The sequence below is a fragment of the Zeus faber genome (assembly GCF_960531495.2).
Source record: "Zeus faber genome assembly, chromosome: 9".
NCBI lineage: Eukaryota > Metazoa > Chordata > Actinopteri > Zeiformes > Zeidae > Zeus > Zeus faber.
Window position 1 is genome coordinate 16,644,100 of NC_137197.1, and position 15,000 is coordinate 16,659,099.

Genomic DNA, 15,000 nt, shown 5'->3' on the forward strand with positions numbered 1-15,000 from the left:
CTCGTTGTCGCTGCCTCAGACGGGAATTAAACCCTCCATTTTTTTTTTTTTTTTTCAAACATAGTCCTGTGGCAGGGCGCGGGGACAAAGACGCAGGAAGAAAGAGCCAAAGTGTATAGACGGAGAGCAATCAATTTCCCTGCAGTTTCTCCAATAGCCGCCGGTCCTTTTCATAGCTCCCAATTAGAGGCTCCCTAATCAGAGGAGCGGCTCGCCGTTATTGAGACACAGACAATTGACATCTCCCCTGCACCAACAGTTCCTCCCGCTCCAAAACTCGGTAGATTGCTACAGCTGTACACAAAGCAAAAAAGCTGCGGGCTTTCGCAGCGATGGGGAGATGCTTGTGTTGACAAGAAAAAAATGATATAATAAAAAATCACATGTGGAATCTTTTGGCTCTCCTCGCGGTCCCAGAAAACTGATAGGGAACAATAGAGGCTCGGCACAGCATCTGTCATGGTGGCACAATATAAAAAGATGATCTTGGCAACGCGCGGACAAAACAGACAGAGAGAGAGAGAGGGGGGGAGGGAGGAGGGGTGGAGAGGGAGAGCCGGGGCGAGGGGTAATTCATTTGCAAATAAGGCCCTGGCGCTCAGGTCTATTTCAAGCTGCCAGTGAGTGCCAGGAGTTAACAAGGTAATCAGTTTCAATCCTGCCCTTCAATTGTACATCACACTCTCATCCAGAGAATAGCCGGCGCTTTCTATAGGGGTGAAGAGGGGAAATAGCGATCCGCCTGCCGGCCGTCTGGACACATCACACATGCACACGCACGCACACACATCCGATAGTGCACGACTCGTGCACCCGCATGCAGCCACAAACGACACGCATTCCACTTTTATGAACAGACCAGACTGTGCGCAGTGACATAACAAGGAGAGAAACACTCATAACTGAGCTGCGCACAACGTTGCCCACCTCTCTACCCCCCCCCCCCCCCCCGTTCTACTTCCTCAAGTCGAACGGCTTAACTGACTCAACCGTTTGTCTCGGCCTCTGCACTCCGATTTTGCCACTCTTTCGTGAGGGGAGTCGAGGAAAAATGAAAAATTGACAAATGTTGCATGTAAAATGGAAGGGAAACAAACAGGCGAGCCAGACGAGTTCTAATCCTTTCCTCCCCACCCCCCCATCCCTCTCACCAGCCTGCGTCAGCTGTAGCCCGCTGCCCAAGTGGCACTTAGCCCCCGTTAGTTCCACATTTGCATAATCAATATGACAACCTTATTTTTCTGATGCAGAACAGGATTTCAGCGTGCTGAGGTGCGTTTTTTGACTCTGTGTGTGTGTGTGTGTGTGTGTGTGTGTGTGTGTGTGTGTGTGTGTGTGAGGGAGACCAGTGTCTGCTACTGGCCAGTTTCAGTCATGGCCCTCTTAAGCCTTAATTAGATTAGGTGCGATTATCCCGGCTCTGCCTTACAAGTGTACAGGGGGGATAAAGTGGCCACAAAGGCCGGCCTGTCACAAGGCCTGGGCTCTGGTCTGCAGGTTATCGCGGCCCAGGGAGACACACAGCGCACATTGTTATTCATATCATCCACACGCTGCCTTTTGCAGTCTCCCTCTCGCTCAGCGGTTTAATCTTTTCCCCCCTTTTTCCTTTTCCTTTTTTTGAAACTTTACTTTCCCCTATGTCTGTGTTGTCAAACTCGACGTAATCACCAGTCGCTCTCTCGCCATTCTCACAATCGCCAGTCTCTCTTTTCCTCTTTTCTTCTCCCTCTCTCTCTCTCTCCCTCTTGCTGCGCTGTCTGTCCATCAGAAGACAAAACAACATGGCCCCAAGCATTCTCCAGTCTGGCCTACTGGGAAAAGCCATCAGAGATGTGTGTGTGCGTGTATCTGTGTGTGTGTGTGTGTGTGTGTGTGTGTGTGTGTGTGTGTGTGTGTGTGTATGTGTGTGTGTGTGTGTGTGTGTGTGTGTGTGTGTGCGTGGGTTACAAGGTAAAGTTGCACAAAGAAGAGAGTTTAACCCAAGGTTCTGTCCACATTTAGTGGTGAACACACACACACGCACACAGACTGTATGTATATATACATATATATTATACATATATACACACACACACACATATATATATATATATATATATATATATATATATATACATACGTACATACATATATACACACACACACACACACACACATGTGCGCACACACACACACACACACACACACACAAGACATTTGAAGTTGTCCTGTGGTATCTGGCACCAAGACGTTAGCGGCAGAACCTTTAAGTCCTGTAAGTTGTGAGGTGGGGCCCCCATGGATCGGGTTGTTGTTCCATCACATCCCAAAGATGCTCCATTGGATCGGACCCTAACCCCGCCCAACCACATGATGTAGAACCTCAATGGAAGGCTGCAGTTGGGATCAGCTAGCCTAGCTCCTGTGAAATTTTTCCCAAAAACTGTACGTTTAATGGAAGACCATTCCTAATACATACGCACTCCGGGTAAACACTTGTCACTTTAAACGTGGGAAGCTGAGCTTTACTGGAAGAATTCTAATTTAGACATTTTACACATAACATTTTATGACTCATTTTGTGACTCACAACGGCGAGCGCGTCAAAAGAAATAACTCAAGGTGAAGCATTCCACTGTGTTGAGTACGGATGTATGTAAGTACAGTATGTACAGATGGAGACGGACTGTGCACAACTTTGCATGCAGCACGGTCTGCACATGAAAAGGGAGAGAGGGACAAACACTGGGAACATGATAAATATGAGAAACTGAAACATGAGTGAGTTGAAAGTAAAGGACGTGAAGAAGAAAAGGGAGATACGGAACAGGAAAAAACCAAATGTGCAAAACAGGACAGAGAGAGAGGGAGAGAGAGGGAGAGGGAGAGTGAGAGTGATCAGATTCTGAATGATTGAGAGGAAAACATGGTCGATACTGTCAAGTAACTGTGTGAATACTGCTGTATTTATCCTGTTATGTCTAACCCTGAAGCTACATTGAAAGCCTGAATGGGACCCTCTTAATTGCAATAAATATAGAATTAATGTACACACACCTGACACAATAGTGAGCAACAATGCCTCAAAAAACGCCACCAGGGCTGTTCACGCTCACTCAAATAATAGAAACCCCAAAATTGAATATTCAAACGTGGAATTACATATGCAAATTAAGGAAGGGTTGACGAGAGAGGCATTATTTGTCATTTAAATATTATTTACAATAATTGAATTCACTGATGTGGAACACATTTATAAATAGGGAATTGCACGCCTGTAATCATTGGAGAGATTAATAAAGACAGACTTTATTGATCCCTGTGGAGAACACATTTCAGGCTGAATAATGTCATTCCATTCTCCAACGTATAACCCAGTGATTCCACTATTCAATACGGCGAGCAATGCAAAATCGTTTCCTAAATGATCTTACTTAAGGCTTAAATGGTCTGAGCAGCAACTGTGGAATGGGACTAGTCAGTACAGCACTGGTGTGCGACTATGGAACTCTCACATTCTATTTATTTATGTATTGTATTTATTTAACAAATCACACAAAAAAATTGAGTTTTTCAACTCTCGAGTTATTCAGTTACTCAGCCAAGAATTTTTAACTTGAGTCAAAGTTATTGAAGGGGGATGAGAAGAGGCAGCTTTTATATGTATATGTTTATCCCTGCACTAACAGAGACAACTCCGTAACTGACAAGACCGCATCCGAAATCACAAGCGTGAGCCTGGCAGCAACAACACAGACAACTCTATAACTCACCAGACAATACGCCTTAAAAACGAATAGTGTGGAGATGCAACACACACACACACACACACACACACACACACACACACACACACACACACACACACACACACACACACACACACACACACACACACACACACACACACACACACACACACACGGGAACACAATTGCCAACTGCCCGACGCCTTTCAGTTTCAACTAATTTCTGCGCGAAAGGAAACACCACAACTTTAAAAAACAACAGCTCATTCAAAGTCTCCTCTGAGGATGATTATTAGAGCCTTCTCTCAGGCAGTATCTCCTTCCACTGCTGAGCCGAGGTACCGGGGTCTGGGATGTTGTTTACCTCGGTTGAGGGATGAATTCTGGTAATGATCAATGCCATTAGCCGAGAGCTGCAGAGCTGTATTTCTGTCGAGCAGGTGCAGGGGTCAATTGCATGACGAAACATACTCTCTGCTCGCTGAAACGCTGGCTTCACTGCACTCCTCTCTCCGCTAATACCAATGCTGCCGTTACTTCTCGGCTGCTCTCACCTTTGAGAAGGTCTCTCTCTCTCTCTCTCTCTCTCTCCATCTTTCTCTCCATCTCCCTCGCGATAACCCCCCTCCTTCTCTCTCTCTCTCTCTCTCTCTCTCTCATAAAGACTTCAGTCAACACCTTCGCACCTTCTGCACCCGGCGCAGATGAAAAACCACCGGAGTCTGGAGAATATTAAACATTAACGGCGTGTCTCTTTTACACATTGCTCTCCATAACAATCTCCACGCTCACCCACCTTCAACAACCTCCCTGCCTCCTCCAACCAGCGCAATCAGCAGAGAGGGGAGAGAGAGAGAGGGAGAGAGAGAGAGAAAGAAAGAGAAATACAGACGAGGGGAAAAAAAAAAAAAAACACATTTTGTTGACAAGCAAATTTACATAACCCTACTAAATCGGACCTGGCCTGTCATGTTTGCTGTTCATAACCGGCTGCTTATAATCCTGAAACCTCTTCTGATCCATAAAGCAAAGCAGCCAAGCATTTAACAGTAGCAGGGAAAAGGAGAGGAGAGGGCTGGGCCTGCAGAGGAGTGGAGAAGTGGAAAGGGGTTTAATGGGAGAGGAGAGACGGATGGAAGGAGGAGTAAAGAGTCATTCAGTAGTCAAGAAGAAGAAACTTAAAAACTGGAGGGTTGAGTTGAATCTTGGAGAGGAAGAGAGAGGAGAAGAGAGGAGCGGAGCGAAGAGGAGAGGAAATGGGATGAATGGATAGATGGATAGAGAGAATAAAGAGAGGGACAGGGTAATTGGATTGGGGGATATTCTATTTGGCTGGGTCTGGTCTCTGTCATCACGCTCCAGGCCTGGCTTCTCTCACTGCCTTCGGCAGGCCGAAAACACATGAACACACACACACACACACACACACACACACACACACACACACACACACACACACACACACACACACACACACACACACACACACACACACACACACACACGCGTACATCCAAACACACACACACACACGCACAAACACACCTTTCTAAAAATGTTACAGCAGTGAATTTCTGCCCAGTTCATAAAAAAAAATAAACCCTGTGTACCTCTCACGTCAAGGTGTCGAGTGTGAGTGTGTGTGCGTGTGTGTGCGTGTGAGTGTGTGTTTGCGTTCACATACTCCGCTTACAACTCACTAAATGGTTAAACAGATTACAGAGCACGCTAAGTGGATTGTCACAGCTCTCTATCGCTCGCTCTGGGTGTCTCTCCTGCGATTAAGAGTGGCCAGACCTCTTTTCTCTTTCTTTCACACACGCGCACACGCACACACACGCACACGCACACACACACACACACACACACACACACAAACACACACAAAAACATATATACAACAATTCAACCACAAGAGCAGATGGAGACAAATCATTTAGTACATAAAGTTATTAGTCAGTTTGTTTGCTTGTTTGCAGTGTAGGAGCTGGGCTACTAGAGCGTATCACACCCCACAAATTCCCCATTTAATCTCTCCATTTGCTCTTTGGTCGAGACAAATTGCTAAAGTCTTGTGGCACACACATTTTTGGTCGTACCCAAAACGACGCTGTGATACCCAAAAGATAGTGGCGAATCTGAAGTTAATGTAGGAAGAGCTTAACTCTGCTCTATTTCATGCAAATACCCACATAGCGTAAATAATTCCTCCTCATTCAATTTTTTGCTCACAATTTTTAAAATACAAAAAATATATATCCTTAGTTTCCTGATTGGTATGCTATATTTCTGATAAATGCGAAAGATTAAAAGATACAAAAAAAATTTTTTTTCACAACATATTAAAATCATGCAGCCAGACAGTATTTAGTGGCTCCAGACATCTGAGATATTTGTGCACAGATATCTCATTTTCCGGGCAAAACAAACTCTTCATGTGGAAATAAACTAGTGCAGAATGCAGGGCTGCAGGCAACTTTCTAGTGTGTAGTATTAGTGAGTATTGGTTTCGTGATACTTCTTGCCAGGTGGGGAACCTACAAAGTTGAGTATAAAGGGACTCATGAAGTCGGAGGGGGACACCAGAAGACAGGGCAGGCCCCTGGGGGAAGACTAGAGAGACAATCGTCTTTAAAGATTTCTGAAAAAGGAAAGAAAATCACTGAAAAGGCCAAGCTTTGTATCAAAGCTTCCATTTTAAAAGCCGTGGCATGATTTCTACGGTATAACATCATTTACCTGGTGTCCACCAACCGCAATCATACAAATATATGACGGTTAAATGACGTAATATATTTGTTGTCTTTTTTTATGGCATAGCGAAGCGCTCGGCTCTCGGTCTCCACTCGACTAAATGACTGCACACAGCCACGGGGTACGAAAAAATAAACTCTCCATGTGAGGGGTCTATGGGGGGAAAGTGTAGAAGTGTCTATGGACATGCACGCCGGGGCTCTTGTGCACGTGAGCGTCCTGCCCATTTTACCTTCCCTTGTCTATTCATCTCCCTGAATTTACATAGCCTCGCACCCACCAAAACTACCTGAACACACGCACACACACACACAAACACACACACACACACACACACAAACACAAACACACACCTTGACGGTTTCGTCTGTGGTGCTCCTTGCTTCTGGCCACTAGGCTGCCCCCATCACCACCATACACACACACACACACACACACACACACACACACACACACACACACACACACACACACACACACACACACACACACACACACACACACACACACACACACACACACACACACACACAGAGACACACATAAAACACACACTTACAGCCCATTGATTTGAGTCAATGCGAGTGCATCCTAACCTTCCAAGGACTGTGTTTGAAGTCTTTCTGCCTCCCCAGAGCTGTGTCCAGAGACAGACACAGCCTAGAGTCCTCTGCACACACACACACACACACACACACACACACACACACACACACACACACACACACACACACACACACACACACACACACACACACACACACTCCGTCTTTTGTGTACGTACACACAGACAATCTGTCCCGTCCACTCATACACACCACCCATACACACACTCAGAGGAAGGAGTCAGAGGAAGCCGGAGGCTGGGAATACATACTCTTTACCACAAACACACGCACACACGCACACACACACACACACACACGTACACACTTTTTCTGTGTGTGTTTCCCTGCATCAACAACACTAATGAGCTGATAGATGTTGAACTGAGGCAAAGAAACAGACAATAATTCCCTTAGAGCAGAGCAAACATAGTTGAAAATCAACCGGTGTGTGTGTGTGTGTGTGTGTGTGTGTGTGTGTGTGTGTGTGTGTGTGTGTGTGTGTGTGTGTGTGTGTGTGTGTGTGTGCGCGCATGTGTATCGTGGGTCTTATTTTGTTTTCTCTTTGCCTCAAAGCGTCAAGGTTTCCAGAGGTTAAGGCTGAGCGACGAAGCAACGCTCGCCAGGCTGAGGCCTGAGGTTCTTCTGTTCACAGTGTCAATAATGAGAGGAATTAAAAGACAACGGGAAAAAAACCACACACTGCATTTAGAAGAAGAAACAGTGGTTGTTATGGGGTGGTTACGGGGTGTGTGTGGGGTGTGTGTGGGGTGGAGGTGACATTAGGTCTCAAGTTGTCAAGAGATTGGAAGGGCACCTTATAAGAGAGAGTGTAAGTCCCCCCCAGACGCACAATAAGAAAACACAAAAAAAAAAAACCCCATATAAAAGGGTTTTTCCTGTAGCGAGCCATAGAAAAAACGGGGTTTTACTGACAGGTAAATCTGCCATTCCACCTCGTAACCTGAAACCTCATTATAGCAATTTCAGTTCTTCATAAGTGGTCTATGAAGACCACTCACCGCTGGAATGAGGGGACCTCTGCCGTGCGCTCGGTGCCCTCCTGCCAGCTGTTGCCCATTGCCCACTCAAACGACATTAAATTGAGTGCTGCTGCCCCGGCGCTCCTGGGCTGACCCATCAAAAAAGGCAGAGTTCAGCCTAATGAGGAGGCCTCTGGCTCAGGGTGTGGAGGAGGTCTCTGGTTCAGGGTGTGGACCAGGCCCCTGGTTCAGGGTGTGGAGGAGGGCTCTGGTTCAGGGTGTGGACCAGGCCCCTGGTTCAGCGTGCGGAGGAGGCCTCTGCAGCCATCCCACGTTCCTCCACCAGAGACGCTCATCCATAATCGGAGAAAGGAAAAACAGACAGATTGCAACGCCAAGACAATGAAGGACCGCATCGTTAGAATGGGGGTGGAAGGTGTGAAGAAGGTGGGGAAGGGTGGATACCGGGAATGACAGGGATGGACGGGTGGGGCGGACAGACGGACGGAGAAAAAATATCAAGGTGCAACGCGAGCGAGGCAATCACTTGTAGGGCCCTGTCACACACCATCTCTGGCCCATTCGATCTGCCAGGAGAGTATTCCACACAGGTATCATACCGCTTTGAGTGTGTGTGTGTGGGTGTTTAGTGTCTAGGTTCGCCCTTTAACATATGGATACATCTATGATTCATCCATTTGAAGAGTGCAGAAGACAAGCCTGTTAAAAAAAAAAAAAAAAAAAACGAAAAAAAAAGAAAAAGAAAACCATGCACCTCCCAGTACATGATAGAACCCTGAGCAGTACGCTCTATCGGCTGAAAACACGTGAGGATCTTCCCAGTTTACATATTATTAGAGCAAAACGTTAATCGATCGAAAAACACCCCAAAACAAACAACAAGCCAACACTGTTTGCAAGACAACTGCTGGAAACAATGAATAATATTTAAATAATATTTAAAGTCAAAGTGACATTTCAGACCAATTCTGTACTTCTTTTCTGTACTTGCCAAAGTCAACTGAAGTTAACGATGCCTAAAATGTATTCTATCCTTGTACACATCTTAAGAGTGCCTTTTCTGTATCAATACACAAGTACTGGTACAGTATCGAAGTATTTATCTAACGCCCCCCCAACAACTGAATTTAGGGCATTTAGGACATATTTTTTGCTAAAAAATTGGTTTGATTAATACTTTCTCAAATGTTTTAAAGAAGATGTCCTCGCGCGTGAATGGCTGGAGTCGATGAGGAAGCTGTTGAATTCTCTCAGTACATGTAGAGCCAGAGGATTATACAAAGCAAAGCTGACCTCCTGCCCCTGTATGTAAGCCTGGGTAAACACACACCCACACACACACACACGCACGCACACGCACAGGCACACACACACGCACAGACACACACACACGCACAGACACACACACACACACACACACACACACACACACACACACACACACACACACACACACACACACACACACACACACACACACACACACACACACACACACACACACACACAGGCAACCCTACAATCGCCCACTTACCCTTTGCCATTGGTGCGAGGCAACAAGATCTCTTAACAACGCTACGTCTTTTTCAATAAATTTTGCATGAAAACATCCCACCCAAACACCAAGTTGCCTGCTGTCATACTAGAGGAGTGTTAAATGTTTAATGATGACAACACCACACACACACAGACACAGACACACACACACAGACAGACACACACACACACACACACACACACACACACACACACACACACACACACACACACACACACACACACACACACACACACACACACACACACACACACACACACACACACACACACAGACGTTCGTGTTCGAACACACACACAGACAATCTGTGTCAGGCTGACGCTCTGAGGGCCCCCCCGTTTCATCCTGACAGACACCAAAAAGCTCCCGAGTCTGTCGCCCCCCCCCACCCCCACCCCACACACACACACACACACACCCACCCCCAAACCCCACGCTGTTTTGCAGCTCCACCACCTAGCAAGGCAACCTGGATGCAAATGAGGGTGTATGCATGTGTCTGTGTATATGTGTGTTTGTGTGTGTCTGTGTGTGTGTGTGTGGGGGGGGGTTCCCTCCCCACGTTCAAGAGGGGAAGAAGAAGGAGAAGAAGAAGAAGAAGGAGAGAAGACAAGACGAGTGTCTTGTCAGAGACCGACAAAAACAGAGGGTGGTGTTTTACATGTGCCTGAGACGTGTCACCACTCGGTGCCTTTCTTGTGCTAAAGACGCGCTTGTTACTTTAAGAGGCAGGTAACCTCCAGGAGCCGATGGAACTGGGAGTCAGGGAGCATGGAGATGTGCATCATTACTGTTACAGTGGAGGGATTCCACATCAAGCTCCACGGGGGGAAAGCGGGGGATCTTCATTTTGGCCGTAAATAACGGTAGATTTATTTTACGCGTAAAGATTTACTGGAAATTCGGACGGCAATAAAAACGCCAGTGAGATAGTTCTTGATCGAGGGTCAAAGCGAGATTGAGGTTGAGATTTAATTCCAATGTTAAAAAAAAAAAATAATAATAATACATTTCGCTCGAGGGACCCTCTTCAGGCGTGCATAACGCAAGAACATAAACCAGATACTCGGTGAACATGCTATTCATCAATGAATTAACTCAATTCTAACATGACATTCCAACAGGTAAAGGTACACTAAATAGAACTATAGGCAGACAGACAGCTGATACTGGGAATAAATGGGAACACACACACACACACACACACACACACACACACACACACACACACACACACACACACACACACACACACACACACACACACACACACACACACACACACACACACACACACACACACAGAAGCCAAAGCGGGGTCAGATATAAGACTACAGATTCCTATCCTCAGTAGAGGATATTGAAGCCTTAATAAGAAAATACAGAAATATTTTTTTTGCTTCCATTACATTTCACTCTGTTAGCTTTATTTGGCCAGGATAGCAATCTAAGAAAGGCAGAATGTAACAGTTGCAAATAAATATAGAAACAAGTCTTCAATAAAAAACACATCTCCATGTTATGTCCGTGCCCCCGCGAGCTGTCAAAGCTGAGCATCAGCCTCCAATGAAGCCTCAGGAAAGGAGACCGAAAACACAGACCAAGAATAGAGCTGTCTTAATTATTACATCATCGCCTGACGCATTTATTTGAGCTAATCGTGGAGCATTTTATAAAATGTAAAATTGTAGAAATGTCCCAATGAATGCAACGCAAAGTTGGCACATTTCATCAGCTGAGTTGTCAGCTGGTCATGAGGTGGGTGTGTATCATTACACTATTATAGGCCTATAGTATTTAGGGAGCAAAAAATGCACAAAGAAGACTGTTGCAGAAGAAAATGATTAAAATCTTCGGCTTTTGCTTATCAATGCAATATCAATAAAAAACACTTTGTTCACTACATTTACATTTATAGGCCAATTTATTAAACATATTTTCAAAAACATTTGAGAATTCCAAATAAAGAATGCTCATCACCATTCGAGAGCAGGCATTATATTCAGGGGTAAATCCAGCCTGTACTGATTTTGTCTTCCAGGAGAGGGAGAAGTGTCTCAAACCCCAGGTGAGGATCCCCTGCTGGGATCCACTGTCTAACGCGCACACCCTCGCCATTCAATATGACAGACAACAACTGACCACCAATTGCATTACACCGGCATCCAATCGCATTAGAGCATGCCGCCAGGGAGCCGCGATTCAGGTTTCCATTCGGGTAGGGGCGGCGCGCGGCCTCTAATGGAGTTAGACCCGTGCCGATCCGAGCCCCCGCCAGAGTTACAAGATGATCCCGCACTCTGGGCGGAGCGGCGCCGGAACCTGTTGTTGGAGCGTATTAGCCGCGTTGAAAAAAAAAACACGACGGGCGTCGCAAGCGAGGACGCCGCGCGGCAGCGTTTTTCCATCTCTGCGAGGTCACCGCGCTCACCACGCAGCCTTAGCCCGTGCGCAAGTCACCGGAGAGTCGCGTGATTCCGTTACATTCCGAGATATATTGCGCCCGGTCCAAGGGAGTGTGAACAGAAGAAAAAAGGAAAAAAAACAAAAAACAACCTCTTCTAGCTGAGAAGACTCAAGCCAAGGACGCCTTCTCCTGACAACAGAGAGGGATAGATCTGACTTTACGAGGTGAAAGCGGCCTGATTCTTAACATTACAGGATAATGCAGTGTGAAAAACACTGACGGAGTGATGGATGGAGGGACAGAGTAATAAAGGGGAAGGCGGGAGGGGGGCTGGGGTGGAGCTCCGCATTATTGTGGCCGTTCTATTGATTCCAAAACATTCTGACGTAGCCTGAACTATTTACTGAGCCCAGGAACCTTCCAGATTTGGTTGTGCTGTTTTGTGGTGCGTGCGTGCCTGTGTGTGCGTCTGCGTGTGAGCACGGATCCGTCCCTTACCCCTTTTTCTCGGCCTTGTCCTTGCTCTTGTCCCCGTCTCGGTCCTTGTCCCTGTCTCGCCCCCTGTCCTTGTCCCTGTCCCTGTCCTTCCCTCGCTCTCGCTCTCGGGCCTTGCGGCGGCTGCGGTCTCGCTCTCGGCTGCGGCTCCGCCTGCGACCGTGGCTGTGGCTCCTGCTCCGCTGGTGCCGCGACCGCGACCTGGGGCGGAGGAGGACAAGGAGAGAGAGAAGCTACAACCAAGAGGCAAATAACGAGGAGAAATGTCGGTACTGACAGATGACAAACCCACAGATTAACAGATGTTTTGCACAATAAATACGTCGGGAGAATTTTGCGGTACAGCGCAATAACCCAAATGCATTGCTGGGTGATAAATCAAAAATGATCATTTATCATCATTCAGTGGCACTGGGACTCATCAAATGAAGATATAGTTTAATTGTCACATCATTTTACAGTCGAAATGAGTAATTATGACAATATGTGCTCTGCTGGGCTTGATGGTTGGTTTATTTCCATGCTGCAGTTCAACATACAATCAACTTTACATCTAAACTGGATATTGAAACACGGACAGATGGGCAGACGGACAGACAGACAGACAGACAGACAGACAGACAGACAGACGGACAGACGGACAGACGGACAGACGGACAGACGGGCAGACAGACGGACAGACAGATTTGGCAACCGGAAGCTGTTTTTCAGTTCATCAGTGAAGTATGAGAGTTTGAAATATTTCAGTGCCATCTGCACATCTCAAACATTTATTTAACCTGATATATAATTTGTGTGATGTTCCTGTTCATCGCTAGCTCCCACGAACAAAAGAGAAATTCTTGAAAAAGAAAAAAAAAAAGTAAAAAATGATTTCCTACACAAGCTTGAAAACAAGGAATAAAAGAATGATGCCTGGGATACATATAACATAAATGAATACATATAAATTCCTTAATATTGGACGGTTTAAAACTGATGAAAAATGAGCCTTCGCATGATTTTAGAAAAGTCAGCTGGGGAGGGCCGACCACCTGCCCTGCTCCCATTCTGAGGTTCACGAGCAGCTCACGGAATTTGGATCGTTGATCAGAAAAAGGCTGGGGCCCAAAATGAGAACACACACACACACACACACACACACACACACACACACACACACACACACACACACACACACACACACACACACACACACACACACACACACACACACACACACACACACACACACACACAAATAAGATGGGGCCAATTAGAGGCAGGCGCAGTGGAACGACCCGTTCTCTGTATTGATTCTAACAGTGGTCCTCTGGTCACAAAGAGATTTACTCCGGGAGATTTACACTGTTACCTATGACCCCCCCAACTCTCTCACACACACACACACACACACACACACACACACACACACACACACACACACACACACACACACACACACACACACACACACACACACACACACACACACACACACACACACACACACACTGGACAGAGCATTGTAAAATGGAAGCCATGCCTCAAGACGCTGTCACTTATACATACACCTGGGCACCAAATTACATCTGGCAAACATTGTTTATACTGTCACCGCAAAAAGATAACAACATTTTTAAACAAGAAGCTTTTCAATTAATACCTAAAAATGTAGGTTCAAGTACAGTATGTGTGCGAGGGAGGGAGAGGGAGAGAGAGAGAGAGAGAGGGAGAGAGAGAGAGAGAGAGAGAGAGAGAGAGAGAGGCGAGAGAGAGAGCGAGGACACTGACAGGACGGTGATGTGAAAGCCCAGTCGAAATTGGCAGCTGAGATGCATTTATTTTCCATCATCTATCATTTTATTGATTCGTCTATAAAAACAGTCAAACCTGCTGTCCACCACCTTTATTGCTTCCTCCACCCTTTATTAGTTTGCAGTTTGGGACATCCAGGGCTGTCTCCCTCTCACCAGGAAACTAATCATCTTCCGCGCATGCCTGTCACCGACCACAGACACTATTCTGACAAGTGTTGGATTCAATTAGGACAAAAAATATATATAATAATTTTATATATATATATAGAGAGAGAGAGAGAGAGAGAGAGAGAGAGAGAGAGAGAGAGAGAGAGAGAGAGAGAGAGAGAGAGAGAGAATAGAGATATAGAAATATAGAGAGAGAAAACTTGCTGTTGCTTACAATAAACAGCCTTTTGCATTATTTATTGAACTTTCTTTTGCAAGAGTCCGCTATTATTTTTTAGGAGAAATTCTCAAGCCTATACACTGATATCCAGTTTCAGCTCATTTCAGAACCGGTAACAATTTAAGAATTTTTCAACTCAACTCCGAATTAACTTTATACATCCCATTGCAAGCTTTTTTGAGCTGGCAAAGTCATTTCTGACTATTTCCAGACTAGTTTGACCCAATTCACCTGCAAACAGTCCACAGTTGACTGGGCG

General features: G+C 45.9%; 1 protein-coding gene across 2 annotated transcripts in view; it reads right to left on the minus strand.

The window, feature by feature from the left end:
• Positions 1–15,000, minus strand: part of rsrc1 (arginine/serine-rich coiled-coil 1) — a 128,440-nt gene that overhangs the window by 91,976 nt on the left and 21,464 nt on the right. For both annotated transcript variants that reach the window (XM_080007219.1, XM_080007220.1), the window contains exon 4: positions 12,558–12,755. In XM_080007219.1, the coding sequence (XP_079863345.1) occupies positions 12,558–12,755 (198 nt within the window). The remainder of the gene's footprint in view (positions 1–12,557; positions 12,756–15,000) is intronic.